The sequence below is a fragment of the Ochlerotatus camptorhynchus genome, unplaced genomic scaffold (assembly GCF_037179485.1).
Source record: "Ochlerotatus camptorhynchus isolate MF236.1 unplaced genomic scaffold, CSIRO-AGI_Acam_v1.1 ptg000366l, whole genome shotgun sequence".
Classification (NCBI taxonomy): Eukaryota; Metazoa; Arthropoda; class Insecta; order Diptera; family Culicidae; genus Ochlerotatus; species Ochlerotatus camptorhynchus.
Window position 1 is genome coordinate 469,006 of NW_027040854.1, and position 25,052 is coordinate 494,057.

At 37.9% G+C, this 25,052-nt stretch overlaps 1 protein-coding gene across 8 annotated transcripts in view; it reads right to left on the reverse strand.

The window, feature by feature from the left end:
• Positions 1 to 25,052, reverse strand: part of Tomosyn (syntaxin-binding protein tomosyn) — a 235,908-nt gene that overhangs the window by 142,977 nt on the left and 67,879 nt on the right. For all 8 annotated transcript variants that reach the window (XM_065232266.1, XM_065232267.1, XM_065232272.1 and 5 more), the window contains 4 exons: positions 16,286 to 16,383; positions 15,984 to 16,172; positions 15,777 to 15,911; positions 15,363 to 15,426 (listed from right to left, as the gene is read on the reverse strand). In XM_065232266.1, the coding sequence (XP_065088338.1) occupies positions 15,363 to 15,426; positions 15,777 to 15,911; positions 15,984 to 16,172; positions 16,286 to 16,383 (486 nt within the window). The remainder of the gene's footprint in view (positions 1 to 15,362; positions 15,427 to 15,776; positions 15,912 to 15,983; positions 16,173 to 16,285; positions 16,384 to 25,052) is intronic.

A 25,052-nucleotide genomic window follows, 5' to 3' on the forward strand; every position in this document is an offset into this window, starting at 1 on the left:
GCGATTCATTCAAAAAACTGCATGCAATAATTAAGCTGTAGTGTGTTGGTGTTTTGCTGGAACCAGAGAGAAAGAGAAAGTCTTAATCGAAAAGTGTGTTGTGTCGCGGGCGCGAGTGTAAGTGGTGCTATTTTTTCTGGTGAAACTACCACTGATTCAGCCATCCATTTTCCGGAGTAGGATTGCCCGAGCACAACACTAATAACTTGACTCTTGAAATCGCAGAGCAAAGCCACGACTGCAGAGAAGAGAAGAAAAAAAGTTCCAATTTTCCATCGTACTGTGCGAGTGAAAGTGAAGGACCGCGACAACTAGAGGAAGGATTTAATTTTCCTTTTGTGTTTTTTGTTGCGGCGCTGATGGCGTACGCTGCGTTTGAGTTTCTGCAAGTTCCGTAGGTGAATCACGAAATGAAATGCAAAGCGTAGAGAAAAATAAAACTATGGAACCCATGGATTAGAGGATCAAATTAACATGGTGAGATCAGTCCAAATACTTTTCACAATAAAATAAATAAATAAACTAAATACGTGCCAGGATTCAAAAGAACATTTTGAAACTGGAAGTGTGTATGTAATACTAATATCCAAATAATAGAGGCGGGGCTTATTGTAAGTGAAAGTAACCTCGGAATGGGCGTGACTCTCCAGACATTCTTAAATGGGTTGCTGGATCTGCAATAGAGCTATCACCTTCTAACTCCCGGACTAAAGCTGTCTACAATGACCATAAATGCGACATTGTAGAGAGAGTTCTTCCATAATAACACTGCCGGCCAGTGGGGGTTAGAGGGAATACATACACACACACACACACACACACACACACACACACACACACACATACACGCTTCCAGGTTCGAAAATATTCCTTTCAAACTTGACACGTATTTAGTTTATGTTTTTTTTTTAATTGTAAAATATATTTGGACTGGTCTCACCACGTTAATTTGATCCTCCAATTTATGGGTTCCGTAGTTTTGATTTTCTCTAAGCTTCCCGAGCAAAGGATTATACCATATAATAATTGACAACAAGTTCTGATACCCGGTTATCAAGATTTGATAACTGAACATGTTATCTTCGTGGTTTAATAAACAGCCAATATAACAAAATGATAACAAAAGAATGCTTCTGAGATATTACAAAAATAACTGATTTAGTTATAATTGAAAACATCTTGATAACAAATCCTGTGATCCATGCCGATTTTTCCAACAAAATTCCAAATTATTTTATTGTTTTGGTATTGAAGCCTTACGCTGATAACTGAAATATGATTGGCAGTGTTTTTTTTTCTCGCCATGTGGATAATATTGGAAGTTTTGAACTAACCTTGCATCATTTCATATTCTTTCATGATACCAAGTGATAACACAAATAATCGAGGTGGATAACTAAATTAGTTACGCGATAACAACTGAAAACAAAGTGATATCTGGAATATCAAAACTTGTTTTCAATATGATATCAGGTTGTTATTTTACTTTGCTCGGGTTTGCATCTCATTTCGTGATGCACCTTTGTCGTAATACCATAGAGGTAACTCTAAGACCAGAAGGCCCCGAAGAAACGTGCTCAACTTTTTGGCTCAGCTCTGGTACTCTCTTCGGTCCCAAGCTAATCGATGCACCCCTCGAGACATAGGAAAATCCACGAACCCCTCATTTTATTTGTCAAACTTTCATAGCTAATCAAAACAAACATAGTGTAGTACTGGAATTTTTACTAGAATGGGGTACGTTAATCGATTTGCTTGGGACCAATAGGCTAGTCAAGTAGTGAGCCAATTTAAAATCGTTAGTTTCGAATTGATTGTTGGTAATACTTCCTTTAACGAACACAAATTTTCTTGCATTACCATGTTCATCTGGGAGGAGGTTTGCGTCTAGTCCACAAACTGCCACCCGGCGTATCCCGGGAGGCATTTTTCATATTGCTCGCAATCTGCGACACCAGTGAGATACCAGCAGCCGAGCACTTTTGCAAGCGGAAAACTTGCTGATTCACGGCAACGTCGGCCACCGAATCACCAACAAAACTCGCCACGAACAACATTATTATTCCCGGGCTAATTCACCAACCGGACCGATCTCTCAATAGAACTACAAGCCGAAAGTGTAGCATCCGAACAACGCAGTCTACTGCGATCTCCATTCAATTGAAATCCTATGATTTCTCCGAAAACTCACATGGAAATACGCTCCGGATTCCTTTTCTCCCAGAATCTTCTTTAAATTATCCTCAGAACGTCCTTAGTTTTCTCTGTTGTATTATATTGAAGTTCTCCTCATAATGATCATGGTGTAATCCTCCTTCTCGTTCAAATTTTCTCATAATTCCTTAAGAATTAACGCCAAAAGCTGTTATGCATTTTCATTAAAATTTGTATTGAATCCTATTGGAATTCTACTCAGAATTACCTACAAAACTAGAGTTCTAGGACATTGACGAAAATAATCCGAGGATTAAATTTTGTGAACATTGATAAGAATAAAAATTTAAACTCATCAGGTCATGAACTTGGTGAATTTTTAGATTTTTTGTTATGTGGATTCAAATTTAACTTAAATCAATCATAAAATTAACTATATAGGGGAAATGGATGTAATGTCGGCCTAAATGCCCCTAATTGGGGCCCATACATAAATTCAGCAATCGACGAATTTTTTTCTTCTTTGATTTGTTTTCCGTCGATCTTGTTTTCCGTACTGAGTACCAATGCGGTAGCCGCCAGGGAGGCAGCTCCCACACCTGGACCCTACCTATCGAGCCATCAACTCATGAACTGGGGACCAACGGCTTTACTTCCCTTCCGAAGGAAGACGAGATCAGAGATTTTGTGCCACAGAAAATCCCGGCGGCGCCGACTGGGATTGAGCCCAGGCTTTTTGGGGTGCGAGACAATCACGCTACCACTCCACCACCTACGCGGCTGACTAAATTTTCAATAGTAATCAAAAATATCCATTGTACCGTCCCAATTCATCTAGATCTAGATAAATTTGATAAATAACAGATGTTTATCGATGGGCCCAATCTTAGATCCATAGGCCAACATTAGAGCCATTTCCCCTATAAAACCAAAAGCTACTTATTGATGAAGTGTTTGATTTTAGTTACCATAAGGTTCTTATATATTGCAACGAAATAAATATTTGACATGGGTATTTGAGACTGTTCAGTTATGCAGGGCTGGTAGCGATCAATGCTGTCAAAAATAGTGATTTTAGTGACCATGTTGAAGAAATAAGTGACCAAATAGTGACTTAAAAGTGACCTAAGGGAAGAAAATTACTCGTTCTGATGGCATACCAAATAAATGTTTGATGATTTAGACAAATCTCGTAAACACTTATATATGTACGATAGGAACCTTAAAAAGGAAAGATTCAATAGAAAATTTTTGATTCAACTTCCAACTCAGCGGCTTTCTCAATCAGCAATTTCTCTTGTTGTATCCGCTCCTGTTCTACCTGCTCTTCAGCTCGCCTCTCGTCCTCCAGACGTTGGATTTCACCGTCAATGTGGGACCTTCGACCGCTTCTAGCACTCGATCGGCCGGATCCCGACCTAGCTGATCGCTTTGGTACTCTCTTCGACGAACACTCCACGCAGCAAAACTCCTTCAAATGGACAGTATTTTTTTTTTTTTTTTTTTTTTTTTTTTTTTTTTTTTTTTTTTTTTTTCTTTTTTTTTTTTTTTTTAGTATTCGTATCCACCCTCGCGCACGAAATTGGTTCCAACGCTTGCATCCTCCACATTGGACCGTATACATTTCTGCATTGTTCGGTTGATCACATACCGCACAGTCAAGATCCTGTCCGTGCTCTAAATCGATCACCACCCTCTGTCAGGTCCAGATCGTGTTCAGAAGTACTAAGATGTGCTTCACCTTAAAGATTAGACTGTTGGCAGCCTTGGCCTTGGAACGAGTTTGACGGACAAACGATTTCTCCATTCTCGGTACTCTATAAATCTTTGAGATTATGTTGAAATGATTTCGGAGATATTCAAAGCAACTCGTCTGTGTTCACGATCAAGATAGCTCAAAGCTGTAAATTTATTTAAGGTTAGCAACAATAAAAATTCATGTTTTCTTACATTTAGTCTCCTTACACAATGTACCAATTAATTTTACAAATAAAGAATTCAATTTTCTCTTCTCCAGTCTAGAAAGAAGAATATAAATCAAATGAAAGGTGCTAATTTTACTGCAGTATAATATTTACGTGATAATAGATAATGTTGCACTCGATTCACCAGATAATAACAAAGCAATACCATATTTGACATTTGTATCGTCTGACAAATTATCCTACATATTCTACTCGTTCAGTCATATTCTCATGCTGAAATAACCGCATATATAGTGGGAAATAAAAAAAAAACGTTGGAAAAGAATTCCACATTCCCGACGATTATTTATATTGTTGATAATTATTATAGCTTAATGTCTACTAATTTTTTTTAATAATATTCCATTAGTTTTCCAGGTTTTTCCGAATGTTTCTACCATAAAGTACCATAGTTTCATTAACCTATGATCCTAATTTCAGGCATTTTTCAAAAGTAGAATCCAAATGTATAATGGAAATATTTTTAATTGAGCCAGAAATTCTGATAGGCTTATTCGATTGAGCCTGTACAAATAAAGTAATAAAAACATCTGATAGGTATTATTGACTAGTGTAAAGGAAAAATATGATTTAAAAAATATTACAACATCTTTAGAAAACAATTTTAATTTTTATTGACGAAATTCCATGTAAAATTCCACATGATTTTCATGTGTCCACACATAAACAGAATCCACTCAGAAGTACACATGAAATTTATGAGTCAAATGAATAGTATGTGTGGTTACACATGAATTTTATGTATACACATAAAAAATATGTGTCCGACACATATAAATCATTTGTTTATCATATTGCAAAAAATCATGTGTGGGACACATAAATATAATCATTGAATTTTTATTAGAGTACCGTTCTCTGCTGCATCCCACTCCTGCTGCCACTTAGCCATCGACTCCGTTCTCACCATTTTTCGTACTCCTCTGGTTTCTCTCGTCATATAGCAATCGTAGTCCTCCGCCAAGGTGATGCCGATTGGGATCATACCGGCGATAACGCATACTGCCTCCATCGAAATGGTTCTGTACGCACTCACGACTCGCATGGCCATGAGCCAGAACGTACTGCTCAATTTCCTTTGGTTCTACTTCGTTTTCAGCGCTTCAATCCAGGCTGGACCTCCGTACCTTAGTATCGATGAGGACTTGGACGAGAATTGTTCGGCATGATTTGGCTATTGCGTTGATGACCTTCACCGCCTTCTCGCAAGCATATTCGATGTGGCTATTAAAGTTTAGCCGGTCGTCGATCATCACTCCCAGATACTTTAGCACGCGCTTCGAAACAATGGTGTGCTTTCCAACGGTGATTTCTGCCCGTTGCACTGCTTTGTAGTTACTGACCAACATCACTTCTGTTTTGTGGTGGGCTATCTGCACCTTCGCTCCTTGCATCCAGTTACCAATAGTATCTATCGCCTCGGCCGCCAGCATTTCCACTTCTTCCAGAGTCTCACCCGTTACCGTCAAGACGACATCGTCCGCAAAGCCAACGATCTCAACTCCTTTGGGCAGCTTGAGCGTCAGCACGCCATTGTACATTCCGTTCCACAGCGTGGGACCTAGAGTGGAGACTTGTGGAACTCCCACCGTGATTCTAAGCGATTTCTGCCCCGTGTCTGTCACGTAGACCAGGACCCGGTTCTGGAAGTAACTACTTAGAATCCTGCAGAGGTAGTCTGGAACCGTGTGTGTGTGTGTGTGTGTGTGTGTGTGTGTGTGTGTGTGTGTGTGTGTGTGTGTGTGTGTGTGTGTGTGTGTGTGTATGTGTTCCCTCTAACCCCCACTGACCGGCATTGTTATTATGGGAGTTGGAAAGTAATAGCTCTATTGCAGATCCAACAAACCATTTCAGAATGTCTGGAGAGTCACGCCCATTCCGAGGTTACTTTCACTTACAATAAGCCCCGCATGTATGCATAACCGTTATCAAATGGATATTGGTATTACATACACGCTTCCAGGTGTTTGGGAGGCTGCTGAGACGGACACATCGACTCTGTGCTCGCGGAAAAGTCAGTACTGTGCGGGTGAAAACGCACTTGAAATCGTCGGAAAAGTGTTCCCCGGGCTAGCCGGAATCGCGTACGTTGCGGAAGTGATATTTTCCATCGCTGACAAGTTCGGTAGTGGTGAAAAGTTGAGTATTAACTGGGTTCTCAGCCTCCATTAACAGTGAAAGAGTTCTTGCTAACATTTGTTTTTTTTTTCGTTCAACCTCTCCCTCTCGCGCTGAAGTGATAGCTCTCTCTGTCTCCCGCTTGCGTTTGCACTTTTTGAGAGAAGCGCAGTGGTGTTGGTGTGAGTTTGGTGGAATCGATTTTGTATTCGCTCTCCCACCTGGATGCGATTTATCACCAAGAAAAGATAGAGGTGATTGTGTGCGTTGGCAGTAGTTTGCATCGCATAAGCAGCAACAACAACTACGGTGGCAGTCGCACCTCGCCTAATCTCGGATCGCGTTGTTCTGCGTCGCGGATTACTAGTGTGCGTGTGCAATTATCGGTCTCGATGAGAAGAAGTTATGTCGTTTTCGTTTTTACTACACTACACCGGTGTAGTGTAAGCAGAAATAAGTGCGAGTCATTGACAGTTCATCATCATTTGTTTGTAAACAAAGGTGCAACCGATAGCTACACCCTAATTTTTTTCGGTGTTCGGCAGTGTAGCACCGGTGTAGCTACACCGCAAAAACGAAAACGACATTAGACGAGTGTTGCGAGATCGCGCGGTGTTCGCGATTCATTCAAAAAACTGCATGCAATAATTAAGCTGTAGTGTGTTGGTGTTTTGCTGGAACCAGAGAGAAAGAGAAAGTCTTAATCGAAAAGTGTGTTGTGTCGCGGGCGCGAGTGTAAGTGGTGCTATTTTTTCTGGTGAAACTACCACTGATTCAGCCATCCATTTTCCGGAGTAGGATTGCCCGAGCACAACACTAATAACTTGACTCTTGAAATCGCAGAGCAAAGCCACGACTGCAGAGAAGAGAAGAAAAAAAGTTCCAATTTTCCATCGTACTGTGCGAGTGAAAGTGAAGGACCGCGACAACTAGAGGAAGGATTTAATTTTCCTTTTGTGTTTTTTGTTGCGGCGCTGATGGCGTACGCTGCGTTTGAGTTTCTGCAAGTTCCGTAGGTGAATCACGAAATGAAATGCAAAGCGTAGAGAAAAATAAAACTATGGAACCCATGGATTAGAGGATCAAATTAACATGGTGAGATCAGTCCAAATACTTTTCACAATAAAATAAATAAATAAACTAAATACGTGCCAGGATTCAAAGGAACATTTTGAAACTGGAAGTGTGTATGTAATACTAATATCCAAATAATAGAGGTAATACTACACGCGGGGCTTATTGTAAGTGAAAGTAACCTCGGAATGGGCGTGACTCTCCAGACATTCTTAAATGGGTTGCTGGATCTGCAATAGAGCTATCACCTTCTAACTCCCGGACTAAAGCTGTCTACAATGACCATAAATGCGACATTGTAGAGAGAGTTCTTCCATAATAACACTGCCGGCCAGTGGGGGTTAGAGGGAATACATACACACACACACACACACACACACACACACACACACACATACACGCTTCCAGGTTCGAAAATATTCCTTTCAAACTTGACACGTATTTAGTTTATGTTTTTTTTTTAATTGTAAAATATATTTGGACTGGTCTCACCACGTTAATTTGATCCTCCAATTTATGGGTTCCGTAGTTTTGATTTTCTCTAAGCTTCCCGAGCAAAGGATTATACCATATAATAATTGACAACAAGTTCTGATACCCGGTTATCAAGATTTGATAACTGAACATGTTATCTTCGTGGTTTAATAAACAGCCAATATAACAAAATGATAACAAAAGAATGCTTCTGAGATATTACAAAAATAACTGATTTAGTTATAATTGAAAACATCTTGATAACAAATCCTGTGATCCATGCCGATTTTTCCAACAAAATTCCAAATTATTTTATTGTTTTGGTATTGAAGCCTTACGCTGATAACTGAAATATGATTGGCAGTGTTTTTTTTTCTCGCCATGTGGATAATATTGGAAGTTTTGAACTAACCTTGCATCATTTCATATTCTTTCATGATACCAAGTGATAACACAAATAATCGAGGTGGATAACTAAATTAGTTACGCGATAACAACTGAAAACAAAGTGATATCTGGAATATCAAAACTTGTTTTCAATATGATATCAGGTTGTTATTTTACTTTGCTCGGGTTTGCATCTCATTTCGTGATGCACCTTTGTCGTAATACCATAGAGGTAACTCTAAGACCAGAAGGCCCCGAAGAAACGTGCTCAACTTTTTGGCTCAGCTCTGGTACTCTCTTCGGTCCCAAGCTAATCGATGCACCCCTCGAGACATAGGAAAATCCACGAACCCCTCATTTTATTTGTCAAACTTTCATAGCTAATCAAAACAAACATAGTGTAGTACTGGAATTTTTACTAGAATGGGGTACGTTAATCGATTTGCTTGGGACCAATAGGCTAGTCAAGTAGTGAGCCAATTTAAAATCGTTAGTTTCGAATTGATTGTTGGTAATACTTCCTTTAACGAACACAAATTTTCTTGCATTACCATGTTCATCTGGGAGGAGGTTTGCGTCTAGTCCACAAACTGCCACCCGGCGTATCCCGGGAGGCATTTTTCATATTGCTCGCAATCTGCGACACCAGTGAGATACCAGCAGCCGAGCACTTTTGCAAGCGGAAAACTTGCTGATTCACGGCAACGTCGGCCACCGAATCACCAACAAAACTCGCCACGAACAACATTATTATTCCCGGGCTAATTCACCAACCGGACCGATCTCTCAATAGAACTACAAGCCGAAAGTGTAGCATCCGAACAACGCAGTCTACTGCGATCTCCATTCAATTGAAATCCTATGATTTCTCCGAAAACTCACATGGAAATACGCTCCGGATTCCTTTTCTCCCAGAATCTTCTTTAAATTATCCTCAGAACGTCCTTAGTTTTCTCTGTTGTATTATATTGAAGTTCTCCTCATAATGATCATGGTGTAATCCTCCTTCTCGTTCAAATTTTCTCATAATTCCTTAAGAATTAACGCCAAAAGCTGTTATGCATTTTCATTAAAATTTGTATTGAATCCTATTGGAATTCTACTCAGAATTACCTACAAAACTAGAGTTCTAGGACATTGACGAAAATAATCCGAGGATTAAATTTTGTGAACATTGATAAGAATAAAAATTTAAACTCATCAGGTCATGAACTTGGTGAATTTTTAGATTTTTTGTTATGTGGATTCAAATTTAACTTAAATCAATCATAAAATTAACTATATAGGGGAAATGGATGTAATGTCGGCCTAAATGCCCCTAATTGGGGCCCATACATAAATTCAGCAATCGACGAATTTTTTTCTTCTTTGATTTGTTTTCCGTCGATCTTGTTTTCCGTACTGAGTACCAATGCGGTAGCCGCCAGGGAGGCAGCTCCCACACCTGGACCCTACCTATCGAGCCATCAACTCATGAACTGGGGACCAACGGCTTTACTTCCCTTCCGAAGGAAGACGAGATCAGAGATTTTGTGCCACAGAAAATCCCGGCGGCGCCGACTGGGATTGAGCCCAGGCTTTTTGGGGTGCGAGACAATCACGCTACCACTCCACCACCTACGCGGCTGACTAAATTTTCAATAGTAATCAAAAATATCCATTGTACCGTCCCAATTCATCTAGATCTAGATAAATTTGATAAATAACAGATGTTTATCGATGGGCCCAATCTTAGATCCATAGGCCAACATTAGAGCCATTTCCTCTATAAAACCAAAAGCTACTTATTGATGAAGTGTTTGATTTTAGTTACCATAAGGTTCTTATATATTGCAACGAAATAAATATTTGACATGGGTATTTGAGACTGTTCAGTTATGCAGGGCTGGTAGCGATCAATGCTGTCAAAAATAGTGATTTTAGTGACCATGTTGAAGAAATAAGTGACCAAATAGTGACTTAAAAGTGACCTAAGGGAAGAAAATTACTCGTTCTGATGGCATACCAAATAAATGTTTGATGATTTAGACAAATCTCGTAAACACTTATATATGTACGATAGGAACCTTAAAAAGGAAAGATTCAATAGAAAATTTTTGATTCAACTTCCAAGTGTCTAATGCCTGGAATATCCTGAAAATCGGGAATTCTCAGGGAATTCTATTTCTCCTGAAAATACCTGTAAGTCTCAGGGAATCTTTTCATTACTCAGGAAATTTAATTTCCAAAGAAAAGAATGTATTTAAAAAAAACATTCAATATTCCTAGTTATTTTCATTCACACATTTGAAATCGGAGCATAAGTCCTCGTAATTTTTTGGTGAACACTAAGGGGGTAAGGAGATGCTAAAAGGAGAATTACAATTAAATCTGAGAATAACTCCAGGAGATCTTCAAAAAAAATCGAAAAATAATTCCAGGAGAGATTTCCAAACAAATTAAGGAGAGAAATCTAAGGAATTTGTAAGGAGAAATGAAATTTAATTCTTAGGCACCAATCAAGTATCAAGTAGGAGTGGAATTCCAAGGTAAGGAGTGAGATTAAAAAAGAAATCTGAAAAGAATTCAATACAAATTCTGAGAAGCTTTTCATAGGATTTCTTACTGAGGTGAATTTGAAGGCAGTTCCTAGAAAAATTAAAAGCAAATTTGATTCGATGGATAGTTTCGAGAAGTATTCTAACTATATTCCTATGATATTTTTTAGAGAATTCAGACAAACGTTCCAAGTGAATTTCTGAAATAATTCGATGAGAGTTTCGGGAGAATACGAGCGAATGATGATGCGAACTCCAAGCGAATTTTAATGCGAAATCTCCGTTGAATGTGTAATGGAGGCCTTCAGAACAACTTGAAAGTTCTCAAAATATTCCTGAAGTTAATGAATTTGCCTTGAAGTTCTTTTGTAGTTTGAGAAACTAGCCTGATGCTCACAATACTTCTCATCATTGTTTTTAACATCTCTAAACTTGTTCGGACTTCCTAAAGTTTCCACAATTTTCCTAATGATCATTAATCTTCTCGAAAGTTTTATAAATTCACAGAAATTCTCTAAATTTCTTTAAAATTATGCAATTTCGCTGCTTTGGAATATCTCTGCTCTGAGGATGTCTGTTCTTTCTTGAAGTTATTTTTTAGCATTTTAGCGAGATCAATGGCTTTTATAAAGTTTTCTAAACTTCTCTAAAGTGTTTACAGCTCTCATGTAGCTTGTGCACTACCTTAAATTAAATTGAACTTAATTCTAAAAATATTTAAGCTTCCGTGAACTTCTGGTCTTATGTGAAAACCTCAATAATTTTCTTAACATCTCTAAAGTTCTATGATTTTCATTGAAGTTCTCAAGATTTGTCAATTTTCGAAACTAATTCATAGCTTCTTCAATAGTCTAAAGTTTCCTGATGCTTTGAAAACTGCCCATAATATTCCTCGATTTTCTTAAAATTCTCTAGACTGCCCTGAATATCTTAGTATTTTGTTGAAAGAACCCACAATTTATTGAAATGATTGAAATGCCTTTGAGTTCTACAATTTTCCTTAAGTTTTATAAAGTATATAAACGCTCACGGAGCTTTGCCTTAAATCACTAATTTTCCCTGGAATGTCTAGCCCTGAAGTTTTCAATGTTTACGTTAATTTCTCTAAATTTATCAAATGTTTACATATTTATAATTCCCTGAATCTTCTCCAGTTTTCAGATCAATCATAGAATTCTCGGAACATCCCAGAATACCAAGGAACTCCTCTCGAACACCTTTAAACTTCCATGGAATTCTCTTGATTTCTGTGAAATTTCTGAAATATTTCTGAAGTTTTCATAAATTTTCTGAAGGTCTCTGTACTGAATCTATCGGAACATCTTAAGGCTTCTCGATTTTATTTCAGCACATTATGGAATTATTCTGAATTTGTCTAAACTCACGATTATAGATTTTTTAGCCAATCCAATAGTTTGGGCTAAAATTGCGGGGACTTACGCTTAAGATCTCTGGAATTCCCCATGATCTCTAGATCTAGTTTTTCTGAGAAAAATAAAACTTTTTAAAAGTTTACACAATTTTCCTAGTACGAAACTTCAAGACATTAAAAATGTTGTGATCTAAGACTTACTAAAATGAAGTAAAGCTGTTTCTTTAAAACTGATTGTCATGTCTTAAAAACGTTTGCGTTAATTGTTGTTGTTTTACAAAAAAAATCATATTTTTAACGCAATTCATAAATAGCACTTTTATTAGATATCTGGAAATTATCCGCCAAAGTTATGGAAAATCTAGGAAAACTGAGGGAACTATATTCAGCCAAATGAGTGGACACCCTGTAGATAGAGAAAGACGATTGAACGTAAAAAAAAACTCTATACAAGGTCGTCAACTTCAAACTTTTCAAAAATTAGAACAAAATGTAGGCCTTTCCTACACACTGAAAGCAGAATGATCAATCTTGAACTAAATGCACGTTAAAAAAAGTTTAAAATAGAGACTGTTTACAAGAAAAAGTGACTTTAGTGACTTGGCCTTATAAAAGGAGACTTTTTAGTGACTGGCTTGAAAAAAGTGACCAAGTCACTAAAAAGTGACTCGCTACCAGCCCTGGTTATGGGTAACAAGTTTTATTCCAACTTGCTGTATTTAAAGTTCCAGAGAAGCTTTACAGAGCTTAACAGGATTATATTTAAGTTCAAGTAGGAGAAATGGCTCTAATGTTGGCCTATGGATCTAAGATTAGGCGCATCGCTAAAAATCTGCTATTTATTTATTTTATATAGATGAACGCGTCATTGGGACGGTACTAATGAATATTTTTGATCACTATTGAAAATTTAGTCGATTGCTGAATTTATGTATTGACCCAAATTAGGGGCATTCAGGCCGACATTACATCCATTTCCCTTATTTCTTTCAAAATAATTTCTTTTCATAGAGTTCTTCAAAAATAAATTCGAGTTTATCTCTGGAAGTGCCTTGAATTTTATTAATAACAGTGCAGAAATTATCTGCAGAACACTAAAAAAAATCCTGAAATTCGTCCTTAAATTCTCTTTGAATTATAAACTTTTTTAAAGATTTCACCTCCTTCGAAATTTCTATGCACTTCGCCTCTGAGTTGTCTTGGAGTTCTCCTCTAAGTTCTACTGAAAATTCACATGGAGTTCTCCTTAAAATTATCTGGAAATGCTTTCTGTTCCTAGTCCAAGTTGTACCCAAGAAATTGTTCACAGGGCTACTTAAAAAACACTGATCTCACACAATTGACTTCGAGCTCTAGTCATATCCCTCGTATAGTTCATCCCAAAAATCCCTAGAACTTTTTGTCTGAAGTACCTTATCTCTAGAATCTATTCTAAAATCTGTTCAAAACTGCTTTGGAAAAAAGTTCTTTTAATAGTTGTACAAAGTAACTGTATCCTGAAAATCTAGTATGTTCCAAGGGTCTTGAGATTTTTTAAAGAGAGGAAGAAGAACATTTTGGCATCGAAGTTCTTGAGTTTATCCCGGTGACATCGAATTTCCGTCATTTTAGCATACTGTAGCACTGTAACAATATTTTAACGAATTTTACGTTGCAATTCAAGCGGGAATGGCGAAAAAAGTGACTTTAGTGACTTTTTGTCGAAAATAGGGACTTTTTAGTAACCACCTTAAAAAAGTGACAAAGTCACTAAAAGGTGACCCGCTATCAGCCCTGCCTTCACGGATTTTGAAATTTACGTAGTTTATTATTATTATTATTATTATTATTATTATAGTATAGAGGTGTTAAGTTCTGCAAATTATCCATTATCCATTAGTTTTTTTTTTTCTTCAAATTGTTGTTTGAATTCGGTTCTTGCGCTTTTTTGTCGGATTTTTGTTTGCGGATGTTAAGATTTGTGCAGATTTCGGGATTTGTTTGAATTTTAACGCGTTTTTTTTTGTGGTTTTCGGAATTACTTGGGTTTTATTGTTCAATCAATTTTTACTATTGCTTTTTATGTGGATTTCGGAATTTAGGCGGTTTAGGAATTAATGTATTTTTTTGCGCTGCGCGTTTTTCCGGTTTACTTTCAATATTACTCATTTATGGTCAATACTTCTTCTTTAGCGGCGCCGGTGGTGTAGTGGTAAGCGTGATTACCTCTCACCCCAGCAGGCCTGGGTTCAATCCTAGTCGGCGCCGCCGGGATGTTCTGAGGCATAACATCTCTGATCACGGCTTCCTTCGAAAGGTAAGTAAAGCCGTTGGTCCCCGGTTCATGAGTTTATGGGTCTATAGGTAGGGTCCAGGTGTAGGAGCTGCCTCCCTGGCGTCGGTAGCATTGGTGCTCAGCACGGAAAACAAGATCGGCGGAAAACAAATCTTTTCCCCTTGAAAGAAGTTTAACCATATTACCAAAAGTTGATATTCTACAATTTTCATCAATTGTCAAGTGGTCATGGTTTTAAATATCCAAAAGTTTGCATTTTATATGAAACTAGGGGAAATGCCGGCTTCGGCAATACCTTAACCTATTATCAGGGTGTAAACAAAGTCCTAGAGCACTCAAATTTGGCCAATAGATGCTCTGAAACACAATGTATCCACATCCCAAAATTGAGTCCTCAAGGGCGTTGTTAACCCCCTGACGATAATAGAATATATAATTTTTGAGATATTTGGGTTTTTATCATGGAATTTTTACTCAAAAAAACCGCGTACATATTTCGATCAAATGTGATGTTTTCGTGCTACAATTTATCGAAAAATCTCAAAGGCGCCATTTTCGAACAAAACAAACCAAGATAAAAGATGGACGATTTTTTTTTGCAACAATTTAAATGCAAAACAAACAAACAAACAATTATGCAAAGTGTCATGCGAATCGGAGAAGGTTCAGTATTTTTTTTATTTCTTGTGTTATTTGGCGTACAACTGTGTAAGGGCCAATTTCTTCACATATCTTAACTTTTAAACCAACTTTACCCATATGGTTAAATCTGGCTTAAGATTTAAGCGCATGAAGAAATCGGCCTAAAGTATAAGTTCTTTGAATTGAAAACAAGTTTCTCGGTATGCCGTTATTTTGAAGTGAGGTCGTAATTGATCGTGTCTTCATATTTTCAACAGTAAACCATATATTTTTACTTTATAGTATAGTGCTTGTGGTAAAATGGACAAAAAAACTAATAATTCGTCATTGAATATAATGCGTACCTTATTAGGATCTAATGGATTATCAGACAAATGTACGACAGCACCAGGATGTGTCTTTCTGATCCTAGAAATAAACAATATCATTTTAATATTTGTTTAAATTGCAGCAACTATCGAAAAAGTTCGCTCGAGATTTTAATAGGTTCGTTATGGGCATTACACTATAACTAGTGTGCTATATTCGTGCAGTGTGAAAGCTTCTTTTTCAATGCATTTGTGCTGCGTCTAAAATCTTGCCGTTACTCTATATGAGTACTTGGACGCCACGAGTTATTCACACAAGCAGATTAAATTCGCTATATGAATCTGCTGATAACAACTATTTTATTTTTACACGTAAAGCACGCGTTGTCCCAGCACTTTTAAGAGGTAACTTTGTATTGCAAAATTAAATAAATAAAAGGTTATACTTACGGATCAATTGCCTTGTTCCAATTGATGATGTATCCGCTTAAGGAAAAGGAGTCAGCATGAACTATGTGCGTGTTCCCTTTTTCTGTCCCTACGTACAACCATTTAGTGCCTACTGGTAGGTGCAAGTGTGTGATCCTAAAAATATATTTTATTTACACCACACGCTATTTACAAACACGCGTTTACTGGGAAATAGCAATCGTATACCTTTCCCTTTGAAATTTCAGACTTTGTACTACTTTTGGTATTTTTGCGTGAAAATTCCATAAATGTAAAGTATCATCGGCAGTAGCTGTTACAAGGCTACCTTCGTTCACCAGAAATTCGATTAGATTCACAGCACATGCGGATTCTCCTTCGTGTTTTACGTGAGCATCAACTCCAAACCTTCCTAATCTATCAAGGAACAGTTAAGGAAACTAACTTATATAAACACACCATTAACATTTGTTAACAAAAAGCTTCAATAAGTTAGAGAAACGTAGGAAAGTTTTTGTTAAAAAGGATACATTCTTACTGTACCAGATTTGTCTCCTATCGCTAGCAATTTCTGCACGGGATCGTATGCCAACGCTGTCGGAGAGTAAGGAAATCCATGACGAAATGTCTGTAAATACAAGAAAATATTTTAGTTATTCAACAGTCGAGTTCTGTTAAACTTAACATACAGTATGTACTAGGGTGGTTCAAAAAATCGATTTTGCTCTACCCCGCTCAATCGATGCTCAATCTGATAATTCGCCCCAAATTTGAGCTCATTTGGTTGCTATATTATACTGCACTGAAGTTTATATGGGAATTACTATAAGAAAAATGAACGTTTTGTATTCGTCATCCTAGCTTGCGGGTAAGCTTGCTATCTATCCTTACGTGAAATTTAATCCTCTAGGGGAATTTACGTATTCTCGTTAATCTAAGCAGCGTCCACACTTCTATAAGCAACTTCTCAGCGTCACGCACACATATAACGTGTTTGTTTGTTTCCATTTATCTGCTGCCTGCTATTCTATCCAATCCTTTCGACAGAATTGTCCAAAACGGTTTAAAAACGTTGTCTATTGTCGGCAACCTCTTTTTCTTCGGCAACCTTTCCATTTCAAGTGCGTGTTAAACCGATGTTCTATTATACACGCAAACCAAAAATCTATTACAATGAATGTTAGTTCCGTTTCCTATCATCCTCTGTTCATGAACATCGCAACGAATGTTATAAATTGACCATGCAGGCGATGTAATGGTTTTTTGTCTTTTTAATTTCATGTTCTATCTACGCTTTCGACTATACCAGTAAGCTTGTAGAACGACGCACATTGTAGAACATTGTAGAACGACGCACACACTTGTCTCGAATCTCTCCAGCAGAAAAAGCATACAAAGTCGAGCATTTTTATTTCGTGTTCCATCTACGCTTTCGACTATACCAGTAAGCTTGTAGAACGACGCACATTGTAGAACATTGTAGAACAACGCACACACTTGTCTCGAATCTCTCCAGCAGAAAAAGCATACGAAGTCCAGCTTGCGAGAAAATGAGCGCTTCATATTTGCTTTTAGGCTATTCATGTTCATAAGCATGGAGAGAGCAGTGGAGAAAGCACAGGTCTGATAGTCACAACGTCCGTGGTTCGAGTCAAGTCGGCAACCTTTTTTCTATTTTTTTCGACATAATTAATTTCACTCACTAATACACTCCACATTTTTCGGTCTCCAATTTTCTTACATCGGACCGCAGCTAGGTATATCGCATCCTCGGTTCATGCGGTCTCCACTTACATCCTCTGATGATGAATCCCACATAATTGTAAGCGAATCTTACATCCACCGGTTGGGTGTAGGCAACTCAAAATCAGCCGTATTCTGTAGTGCGTATGTTTCATTTATATTTTAGTGCGAAAATATAGCGAAATAACGTTTAAATTTTGGGTGCCGAACACAGTCAATGGGTGCCGAAGCCATAATTTATCCTACCACTTTTTAATTGAACTTCAAGATAATTAATTATTCATTGATTTCGACAGCTTTCAAGGCAACACTGCTTGTTGCAGTATGAGAGTAGCCTACACTCAAAAAATGTATCACATAGGGTAAATTATGGCTTCGGCACCCATTGACTGTTTTCGGCAACCGAAATTGAAACGTTAATTTCACTGTATTTTCCCATCAAAACTTTTCGCTGAATATATTAAACCGATTCCTTACCTTTTCAGCTTCAATCTGATTACATTTTTACGACTGTGCAATCCTGTTCTGCCATATTTTTCTTTAAATGAAATATACACTCTACAAAATACGGCTGATTTCGAGTTGCCGATAATAGAACAGCTGGTTAACACGCAGTTCAAATGGAAAGGGTGCCGAAGAAAAAGAGACTGCCGACAATAGTCACTCTCACCTGAGAAGTTTGGAGCGTTGTAAAAACATGTTCAACCCGTTTTGATCAATTCTGTCGATTGTAATTGGTAGAACAGCAAGCAGCAGATAAATGTCAACAAACAAACCTGTCATGTATGTGTGTGACGCTGAGAAATCGCTAATAGAAGTTCGGACGCTGCTTAGATTGACGAGAATACGTAAATTCCCCTATCTTCACTCAAAAAATAAATCACATTTCCAAGGGAAAATATCCATTAGATTTTCATATAACGTTCATGTGATCTCATAATTGGGAATCGCACAACCACATCACATGTGTTTTGGTGGTGTTATGTGTCATATGTGTTCAATGAAGTTTATGTGATTTATCACATAGAATTCATGTGATCATATTAATATTATGTGAATTTCAGATAAATATCAATAATTTTGTTATTGGGAAAGTCTCATGTGAATTCCCAATGGAAACTAAGGCTTTTCTAAGTTTGACAGTTCATTGTGGCTATATCGTTGAAGCTACAAGTGTCAAATTAGCTGTCATTTATTCAGTGTGTCTTGCCAAATTACTATGGAGAGTTGTAGCGTCCAACAGCACGTGCAAATGATAAAATTGTTTTATCAAAGTGAGTAGTTTTTGCAAGCAACGTTCCGAGCGCTTCGCCCATTTTACAGTTGCATTGATCGTCCCACCGAGATGACTATTCGCAGTGTGGTGAACAAATTCGAGGAAACTGGTTCGGTGTACGCTCAACCACCACCGGTACGTGAACAAGGTCTGCCGAGAATATCGCCGCTGTACGCGAAAGTGCCAGGCTTCACCTTGGCGAATTCTGCGTCGAGACTTGGGTCTGCACCCACACAAGATTCAATTGACCCAGGAGCTCAAGCTTAACGATCATACACAACGCCGTGTGTTCGCTGATTGGGTTTTGGGGCAGTTGGAAACAGACCCCGATTTTGCCCGAAACGATAAGTGGTTCCAACAGGACAGTGCAACATGTCACACAACGCACGAAACAACAAACTTTAGATGCCTATACCATTTTTGCATTAGTATAATTGTGTGACAAGTACAGTCATACTCTATGCCCAGGGAAAGTCAAGAAATTTTCCCACGCGAAAAATTCCTACACACTTATAAATTATTACCGTATTCGGTAATTTTTTATCGAATTTTCAAAAACTGAACGTTCGGTAATCAGTTTGGTTAACAAAATGACTACCGAACGATCGATAAGCAGATTTTTTGATGAATTGTCAAAATTACCGAACTATTCGGTAGCTTTTACTGATCGGTTCGATATTTTTTACTTATCTGTTCCTTAAAAAGGTTTTTTTTTGTTTGTTTTTGGGGGTTTTTTAATGTAAAGCTGTGTTTTCTCATAATTATTTTTGATTTATTTATTATTAAAATAATTTTGTATGATAGTAATTAGGTTTGCTCGGTGGAGTGTACTTTTTGAAGGTGGGTGTTTCGTGGTAATGCAGTCCAGAAACATAGACTGAAACCTGATTCCAGCATACAAAACACAGAATCCCAGATGGTGTCTGAGCAACAATCATAGAACAAATAATAATAGGTGTTATAATCAATTTCTTACAGAATATTTAAGAGGGTGTGCACCTGTATTTGTTTACATACATGAGTTTTTTTTTTTTTTATGATGCGTTTATTTTTCCAGGCTCATTTGCCGTAGCTTTGCGGAGCCGATATTCATTGTTTAGATTACAAAATTTCTTAAAGCTAAAGTTAGTAAAGCGGGGGCCGATTACTCGCGGCTATCTCGAGGTTAGGGGTTACAAATTGTAACAAATGGATGGCAGGGTAGGGATTGAGAACACAAGGTTTGGAGAGCAATGTGCTTTTTATCTCGAAATAAGCGACCAACTGATGAAAAAGACAAACATGGGGGTACACCGATGGGCAGCTAACAACTTGGGGGAACACAAGATGACACTAACGACTAAATCCTCAGATCGATCCGTTTTAAAAACACATAAATTAAAATAAAATATTCGAGATCTCGGCTCGCCAAAATGTCTCTCTTTGGGCCCTGAGGGATGCGGATAACTCGAATCTAGCAACACAATGTAAAGTGCATGACCAAAGCACGTGGTCGATATCGTGATAGCCACTACCACAAGCGCACAAATTGCTGCCTGTAAGCCCGATTCGGAAGAAATGCGAGTCTAACGATTGGACATGAGCCTTGATATTACACGTATAAAGTCACGGCTCATGTCCAATCCTTTGAACCATGGCTTGTTCGATACCTGTGGGAGAATAGAATGTAACCATCTTCCCAGATCAGTCTCATTCCATTTTTGTTGCCAGTTGGTGAGAACGTGCTGACGGGTAATTGAGAAAAATTCCGCAAAGGCGATTTGTCGATCAAAAATATCGCCTTCCATAGCGCCCACCTTAGCTAGCGAGTCCGCTTTCTCATTACCCGGAATTGAGCAATGAGATGGGACCCAAACTAAGGTGATAGTGTAGGAGCAGTTAGATAAAGTACTCAATTTTGCTCGGATTTCGGTCAGGAAATACGAGGAGTGCTCCAACGAGCTAAGGCTATCTGTAAAAATAAAATAGTGATCAAATGGTAGTGAGGCAATTTGCTCTACTGCGTAGAATATGGCTGCTAGTTCCGCAACATATACGGAACAGGGTTTTTGCAGTTGATATGAGGCGTTATGAAATTCGTTGAATACTCCAAATCCAGTGGAAGCGTTTATAAAACTCTTATTGTTACTAACATGGTGGTACTTGTTTGCAAAAATTAAGGGAACAACCATCGACCGATGGTGATCTGGTATTCCACGGATTTCTTGCAACATGGTCAGATCAAAATTTACAGAGGAACTATAAAAGTCTTGGAGGCAAACACGAGAGGAATTGAATGAAGAAGGGCCAATCTTCAGCGTCATGTACTCGTATAAGAGACTCATGAATCTTGTTTGAGGATTTCTGTCGAGCAGCTTCTCAAAGTTTTCTATTACCAATGGGTTCATTACTTCATAACGGATAAAAAACCGGAAGGACAGTTCCGCGAAACGATCTGTCAGTGGAAGATAACCCGCGAGTACTTACCTTTCACGCAGGTTGTGTTGGTGCACAGCGAAATCATGAAGACATTCTTCGGACCTTCATGCTGCCTTTGTGCCAAGACTGCCAGGATAAGTTCATAAATGAACTTAATCTGAAGGAACTGTCTACAACATTGAATGGCATCAAAGAAAACATTGGCAATACTTTGGAAGCAAATCACAAATTGCTTACTAACTTCAAAAACCTCAGTGCGACGCATGACGCAGTGCTTGAACACATTGAAGAAATGCTTGACAATATTAAGCGTAGCATGTCGACCGTCACCAGCAGCAACAAACTTATTGCTGTTGAAATGAAAAATGCAATTTCATCAATTCTGGACACACCTTCGGCGGACACCTGCACAGCTGTAAAAGCGGCAGCCAAATCAGCGGCAACAGCAGCAGTAGCGGCAATAACAACAACAACAACGCACTCAATTAACCAACTACCTGCAATAATTTCCACACTCAAGAATGAGTTAGCGGACTCCCAAAGTACTCTAGCATGTGAAATAAAATCTCACATAGAAGAAATGGCAAAATCTCTTTCAACACCAGCCGTCATCATTTCCAAGAATTACACAATTGACGAACCAGCCCCCAGCTGGCGAATCTTGGGAAATAAAAAAGTATGGAAGCGTGACTGGACAGAATATGACGCCAAGCAACATTCCCGCCGTCACCAGGAAAAAAAACGAGGAAAAAGCCAGACTTAGGCGCAAAAAACGAGAAAAGAAACCAGGTAACAACCCCCACAACAATACCAACAAAAACAGCGGCAGTAACAACTACACTATTGGCAATTGCAATAACAACAACAACAACAACAACAACAACAACAACAACAACAACAACAACAACAACAACAACAACAACAACAACAACAACAACAACAACAACAACAACAACAACAACAACAACAACAACAACAACAACAACAACAACAACAACAACAACAACAACAACAACAACAACAACAACAACAACAACAACAACAACAACAACAACAACAACAACAACAACAACAACAACAACAACAACAACAACAACAACAACAACAACAACAACAACAACAACAACAACAACAACAACAACAACAACAACAACAACAACAACAACAACAACAACAACAACAACAACAACAACAACAACAACAACAACAACAACAACAACAACAACAACAACAACAACAACAACAACAACAACAACAACAACAACAACAACAACAACAACAACAACAACAACAACAACAACAACAACAACAACAACAACAACAACAACAACAACAACAACAACAACAACAACAACAACAACAACAACAACAACAACAACAACAACAACAACAACAACAACAACAACAACAACAACAACAACAACAACAACAACAACAACAACAACAACAACAACAACAACAACAACAACAACAACAACAACAACAACAACAACAACAACAACAACAACAACAACAACAACAACAACAACAACAACAACAACAACAACAACAACAACAACAACAACAACAACAACAACAACAACAACAACAACAACAACAACAACAACAACAACAACAACAACAACAACAACAACAACAACAACAACAACAACAACAACAACAACAACAACAACAACAACAACAACAACAACAACAACAACAACAACAACAACAACAACAACAACAACAACAACAACAACAACAACAACAACAACAACAACAACAACAACAACAACAACAACAACAACAACAACAACAACAACAACAACAACAACAACAACAACAACAACAACAACAACAACAACAACAACAACAACAACAACAACAACAACAACAACAACAACAAACAACAACAACAACAATTTTCTCGGCCACCCAAAGAAAGCGGACTAAATTTCATTAATTTCGAAAAAACTATTAACCCTTATCGAACTGAAAAACCAACTGAGCGAGAACACCCTCCTCTTCTGGACCCCATGCGTCCGCAAATAGTGAGACTTACTGAACAGTCCGTAACTGGCGACCAACGCTTCCTGAAGGCGCGTTTAAGGGACCCGAAAATCATGGACATTGTTCGGACCTACCTCTCCTTCCTGCATGACCAGCCATCATCAACATGTATTCGCGGAATCACCAAAACCAGTGCTATTCTAATGCTAGCAGCTGAAGGACTACCAAAAGACAGAAATCTCCTGCACGAAATTTTCCTGGACGTCCATGAAGAACTTGGAATTACTCGAAACGACGCCTTGGCAGACCTGCAATCCTACCGTACATTCCTGTCCAGTGAACGCACGCAACGGCTACAATCTACTAGGGAGGCCGCCCTCAAATTTTACAATCTTGTAAATTTTCAACGCCGCTGACGCACCTTGAGGAAGACTCATTATTTCTATATAACGATGCTCGGCATGAGACTGAGGTAACTAATAATAACAATGACCATACTTTATCAACCGACGTATTTCCAACAATTTCTTCACACAGACAGAATGCGACTGAAATTTTGATTTATTGTCAAAATTTCAATCGCATGAAAAGCCCAGCTAAAATGAAGGAAATTCATCAAAATTTATTATGCTCATCCTTTTCGGTCATTCTGGCAACTGAAACAAGCTGGGACGAAAGCGTGAAAAGTGAAGAAATCTTTGGAAATGCCTTTAATGTATTCAGAGACGACAGAAATTTTCATGCAACACAGAAGAAGTCAGGTGGTGGAGTTCTTATAGCTCTTTCGGCCAATTTTAACTCAGAAATTATCTTTACACCAAAATTTACAGAATTTGAGCATATTTGGGTGAAATCACACATAGCCGGTGAAACGCACGTGTTCGCCTCAGTGTATTTTCCACCAGACCATGCTCATAAAAGCACTTATAAAGCCTTCTTCCAAAGTGCTGAACAAATTCTATCTGACCTTCCTCCTGAGGTTAAAGTTCACATCTATGGAGACTTTAATCAACGCCATGCTGACTTCATTCTGGACTCTGAAAATGAATGTATCTTACTCCCAGTCGTTGGGGATAATGAAACATTGCAGTTCATTTTTGACAAAACTGAACCAAATTAACCACATCAAAAACCAACAAAATTGCTGTTTGGACTTTTTACTAACGAATATTTATGAAGATTTCTGTGTGACCGAATCATTAAATCCACTGTGGAAAAATGAAGCGTTTCACACAGCAATCGAATATTCTTTATTTATGCATGAAAACCAAAGACCCAACGACTGCGAATACGAAGAAGTCTTTGAATACAAATTAGCAGACTACGAAAAAAATAAAATTTAAATTAAACAGTGTCAATTGGCAATTAATTTTAAGGAATGTAGGAAATGTCGAAATTGGTATAGACGTGTTCTACAAAATTTTAACAGAAATAATCTCGGAAGAAATACCTTTGAAGAAAAAAAGACGTAACAGAAACAAACAAAATCCAGTCTGGTTTAACAGACAAATAAAAAACTTGAAAAATCGGAAGCAAAAAGCACATAAAATTTATAAAAAACACAATAGTAGTAATAATTTATTAATTTATTTGGATCTATGCGATCAACTGAATTTAGCTATCAGTACTGCATTTGAAGAATATAATGCAAAAACTGAACGTGAAATAAAGTCCTGTCCGAAGAACTTCTTTAATTACGTAAAAACGAAATTAAAATCTGACAATTTTCCTTCAATAATGCATCTAGACGAAAATGTCGGTGATAGTTCGGAAAAAAAACTGTAATTTATTCGCAAAATTTTTTCAAGAAATTTATACGACATTTTCTGAAGAAGATCGTGACCGCGATTATTTTGCATTTTATCCAGAAT